At 46.2% G+C, this 5,133-nt stretch overlaps 1 protein-coding gene across 1 annotated transcript; it reads right to left on the bottom strand.

The window, feature by feature from the left end:
• Window positions 1–1,527: 1,527 nt before the first annotated feature.
• Window positions 1,528–4,534, bottom strand: LOC123145098 (rho GTPase-activating protein 5). Its single transcript, XM_044564417.1, has 5 exons — window positions 3,974–4,534; window positions 3,157–3,277; window positions 2,956–3,075; window positions 2,387–2,617; window positions 1,528–2,303 (listed from the first exon to the last, which is right to left on the bottom strand). Exons 1-5 carry the CDS (start codon window positions 4,375–4,377, stop codon window positions 1,755–1,757), a joined length of 1,425 nt encoding a protein of 474 aa, XP_044420352.1. The 5' UTR covers window positions 4,378–4,534; the 3' UTR covers window positions 1,528–1,754.
• Between the last annotated feature and the right edge of the window lie 599 nt (window positions 4,535–5,133).

The following is a 5,133-nucleotide window of genomic DNA, read 5'->3' as shown; positions in this document are numbered from 1 at the left end:
GCCGCGGCGAATCCGGAGGCGACACGTGGCGGCGGCGGTGGAAGACGGACGTGTCCGTCGGTGGATGTTTTTGTCCGGCGGCGCGGAGGGGACGAGGTTAGGGTTGGACTGCGAATGTATACGGGAGGGAATGCATATATATAGATAGAGGGAGCTAGGAGAGTCCAAATGAGGTGCGGTTTTCGCCCACACGATCGTGATCGAACGACCTAGAGCATGGAAGAGAGTTTGGTGGGTTTTGGGCTGGTTTTTAGGGGGGTTTTGCTGCAACACACAATGGACTTTGCGGTTACCCGGTTAATCGTTGGAGTACCAAACGACCTCCAAATGGAACGAAACTTGACCGGTGGTCTACCGGTGGTATACTAAGGCCACTTGACAAGCCTCGGTCCATTCCGAGAACGTTTAATACCCGCACACGAAAGAAAACAAGAGGGGTGCACCGGAGGAGATGGGAGCGCCGGATTGCAAAACGGACAACGGGGAAAATGCTCGGATGCATGAGACGAACACGTATGCAAATGCAATGCACATGATGACATGATATGAAAAGCATGACATGAACAAAAAGCAAAACGAAAGACAAAACCCGACCATGAAGGGAATATCATAACACATAGCCGAAAATAGCAAGAGTTGGAGTTACAAATATGGAAAATTACATGCGGGGTGTTACAATGAATCTCACCCTCCGTCTTATAGATGGCCTTTGTCTGTCCTGGCTATTGCTAATATTTTCTAGAAAGTTCCCCCTCGGAGTACTAGTGGAGTAAGCCAGAACCATACTCTATGAAGTTTAATATTGATGCGACCTACTATGATGATGGAGTGGGTGCAACGGCGGCCATCTTAAGAGATGAGAAAGGTAAAAAGAGTTGCTGCTCTTTCCATGGTCATCCCTTTTGCTGCAGAAGTGATTACCACTGAGGCGATGGCTATGAGAGATGGACTGAATTTCGCAAATTTTCTGGGGTTTAATCTTGTGGAGGCGGAATCCGATTCCCAAAATGTAGTAGATTTCTGCACTAGGCAATCAAGATGGTGGGATGTGGCATCGGCATTCTTTGAAGACTCTGAGTGTGTGGACAATTACTTCTTTGATTGCTAAGGTTATCTTTAAACATTATTTTCGTTCGGCTAATGAAGCAGCGCATGTGCTAGTTATATTTGTTATTGTAATAAAATTTCTATTAGTTGTACTGATGAGCCACCTGAATCTAGTCAGTACTCTCGGCTAATGAAGCAGCGCATGTGCTAGCTATATTTGTTATTGTAATAAGATTTCTATTAGTTGTACTGATGAGCCACCTGAATCTAGTCAGTAGGCTCAGCTAATCAAGCAGTGCATGTGCTAGTTATATTTGTTATTGTAATAATATTTCTATTAGTTGTACTGATGAGCCACCTTAATCTAGTCAGTAGGCTCGTGGAAGATGTAATGATGTTATGAGATCAATAAAGCTAGCCATGATGGTTTTCCCTCGGAAAAAAAATTATAAGTCCTTTTCAAACTCAGGCAACCTCTCCTGGCTCAAATAATAGATACATTCATCTTTTCAAACAACAGGATGCTGGTACCATATAGTTGAACTATATACTGTACACGCCAAGAACTCCACATCAGCAGTTCAGTACTAGTACAATCAAATGGGCTTATAGCTTCTACAGACGAACTAGGAGAAATGGCGTATGAGTTAAGCGCTAAACAGCTGCAAAACTAGGGGAATCATCAATTACATACACATCCTACCATGTCATGCACAAGCTTGTCCTGCTTCATCAGACTTCTTCATGGACCTACTCAACTGAAACACTGGATGCCTGCAGATTCTGCCTACCCCTTTCCTAAATTTGAATCTGTCAAACAAACCTTCCACATTGTCATTGCTGAATTTATTTCCAGAACTGCTGTCATCTTGGCTACTGCTAAAATCACTGTCCACAGGAGAAAATTCGTCATTGTATTTGTCATGGGCTGTACCGGTGTCATACTTCTTGGGTTCTCCGATACTGGCTTGCACGTCTTGGTGAAGCGCTTGTTCTACGCTGAAGAGAAAGTGGTCAAGAGTAGCCCCACTAATCATGGGGCGTTCGACATCTTCCTGACTTGAACAGTTTAAGGGGTTGTCCAAATGATTTAATGCCTGAGGTGCATCTTTGTCACTCGGGGAACCAGAGCTGGAGGTGAATCCCCTTGTTGCGGAAGCTGCCTCCTCCCTTTCTTTGACAGTCTTCAGGATCAATGTCTTCAAAAAATTCATCACTTGAACTGCATGTATCAAAGCAGTTAAGGGATCGGCCATCTGAAAGAGAGAGAATATATGAAGGGGTAAGTCATATGGTTAGCCTGCGAATCTGAAAATACGTATGTCGAGTTCCCAATAACCTGAGTCATGTTTGGCGCAAAAACCATAGCAACGTTGCGAGCATTCATCTTGTTGTAGTTTTCATGCTCCACAACATCTGCCATCAGATTAATGGCCCAATCCAGTAATGCCGCTTCCACTGGAGGTACAATACTCGCAACACGAGAACACTCTTCTTCAGTGTTGCAATGCATCACTTGTTCTGGAGTCAATGAGTCTAATACTCCACTTGGAAGTTCTCGGAACCATGCCTACAAATCAGCAGCCATATTGATCATGAAATGTGAAGCAACTGATAAATAAAAGGGGTCTTTTAAAAAAAAGGTCATTTCCCTGTAGATTACTTCAAAGTAAATTTATTCAAAGAAAGTTTATGCATTGTATCACTGTGCATATTGATTCTTGACTACACCTGAACTCTCATATTGGAAGTCTCTCTACATGTTCAAATTACATAAAAAATGATCCAGTTCAAGACAGTCAAATTGCGGAAACAAGAATGTTGTCCTTTGGCATAGAAGACCTACTTTCCAAAAAATTTAAATGAAGGTAACAAAGAAACGTTGGTAAAACAAAATGTTCAGTGCACCTTTATAAGGCCTGCAAGACAATGCAAGTCAACTCCATCTGGAACAACACCTCTATTTAGTTGCTCCCTGACATGCTGTTCCTGTCTATTGTCAGCATTTATTCTGAAGACCCCTTCAGCCTAGCAAAACAAGACAAATATTTTTATAACTTGAGTGTCGCAAAATTATTTGAAAGCTTTTCTCATTATCCTTGGGTTTACCTGAAGGCCCCCAAGTAAATATAGCTTCCTTTGCATGGTCAATAGTATTGTTGGTACACTGTTTCCTCTTTTATCAAATGAGCATTGCATGGACGTCGGTGAAACTCCAAATACACTTACACTGCAGAGAAATATATTTAGTAAACGTAAACTGTGTTACAGTTCAATAGATATAACAAACATTTAACTACGGTATGGTCCAATGTTCTAACAAACATTAACTTAACTGGAGGTTGAATGTGTTAAACTCATATTTATTTATTTGAACAAGGTGTCGAACTCTTATAATTCCTCGAAATTTGAAAGGCATACTACATCAGATACAACGGTACCAGGACAATGGAACTTGTAAGTAGTGACTGGTGAGTAAGGGCATCTCCAACGCCGATCACCAAAACGCCCGCAAATGTCTGTTCCGGAGGTCTAGACACTTCTAGCCATCCATCGCCGCTCACCAAATCGGTCCGGACCGGTCTGGACGCCTAAAATCCCACAAACCATCCTTAAACTGGGCGGAGCCCCATTGGCTCAACCAGTGGGATAAAGCCAAGCCAATCTAAAGGCTCAACAGACTAACAGCTACTACTCCGTGCTCAGTTTTTCTTAGTTAGGTGGACCAATTAGCTGGGCATCACGTGACCAATTCAAAAATGAGAAATGCAAACAACGTCAAAATTCAGCTTATAATCCACAAAAGTAACGCCGCAAGTCCACAAACAACATCCAAAAGCACAGAGCCCAGCCACGAAAATCATCTGCAAATCTATGGAACGCAAGACGCATTGGTGAAACACAGGCGGCGGAGCGGCGGACTGACCTGGCGCTGGGCGCGTGGCGCGGCACCTCGGGCTCGAGGTCGGCCGGGAGGCCGAGGAAGCCGACGAAACGGTCGAAGGTGACGTGCGAGACGTGGCGCACCTCCGTGGGCTGCCCTATCTGCATCCCCGCAGCCGCGGTGCCAGTGCCTTCCTCGGCGCGCACGCTGCTGCACAGCAGCAGCGACCTCCGCAGCGCCGCCGCCACCATATCCACCACGGAGACCCCTCCCCTCGCCGCCGGCAGTATCAGCGGCGACGCGACCGGCACCTCTTCCTCCCCCTCCTCGTATGGCTCCTCCTCTTCCTCTTCTTCCTCCTCCTCTTCCTCCTCCTCCTCCTCTTCGGTGTCAGAGCAGCAGGGGAGGGGGATTTGGCGGGCGAAGCGGATCCGGGACGGCACCATGGTGGAACTAAATAAGATAGCCACCGAAGAGAAGGATCCCAACTCCCACGCGAGAAGCAAAGGGGATAGGATTGGGAGAGTGGGAGGTGGGAGAGGAGTGGGGCAGCGAGCGGCTCCGGCGTGGCGTTATGTTTAGCGGGGGACGACTGCCACGCTGGTTTGCTCAACCGCCCCTTGTACCTTTCGCTGGCTCGAGCTTGGCTGTTTGTTAGCTCGCGTTTACCGTCGAGCTGCCATCGCCTGCGCTGCGGCATGTGATTTTCGGATCTTTCGGTTCAGTCGCCACGGCTCCTGGTTAGTTTCGCTTTTGAAAATTCAGTAGCGGGGGAAGTTGAGGATGCGTCGTGTTATTAATTTTGATTGATGAACAATGGCGGCGGGGCGAGCCACGGCTACAGCCTGGATCGCAGAGCAAAGAGTGGCCCTGGTACAGCATGTATAGTTTTTCTTTTCTTGAAAGGCATGCTGTATACTCCAGTTTTGTTGTATATTGATGATGTAAAAGTTCAGCTCCATTTTCCTCCTTTTCCTTCTCCTCCTCCTCCTTCTCCTTCTCCTTCTGCTTCTTCTCCTCCTTTTCCTTCTCCTCCTTCTCCTTCTCCTTCTGCTTCTCCTCCTGCTTCTTCTTCTCCTTCTCCTTCTCCTCCTCCTCCTCCTCCTCCTTCTCCTGCTCCTGCTCCTTCTCCTTCTCCTTCTTCTTCTTCTTCTTCTTCTTCTTCTTCTTCTTTTTTCTCCTTCTCCTTCTCCTTCTCCTTC

This window comes from Triticum aestivum, chromosome 6D (assembly GCF_018294505.1).
Source record: "Triticum aestivum cultivar Chinese Spring chromosome 6D, IWGSC CS RefSeq v2.1, whole genome shotgun sequence".
NCBI lineage: Eukaryota > Viridiplantae > Streptophyta > Magnoliopsida > Poales > Poaceae > Triticum > Triticum aestivum.
This window is presented reverse-complemented; position numbering and strand designations above follow the sequence as displayed.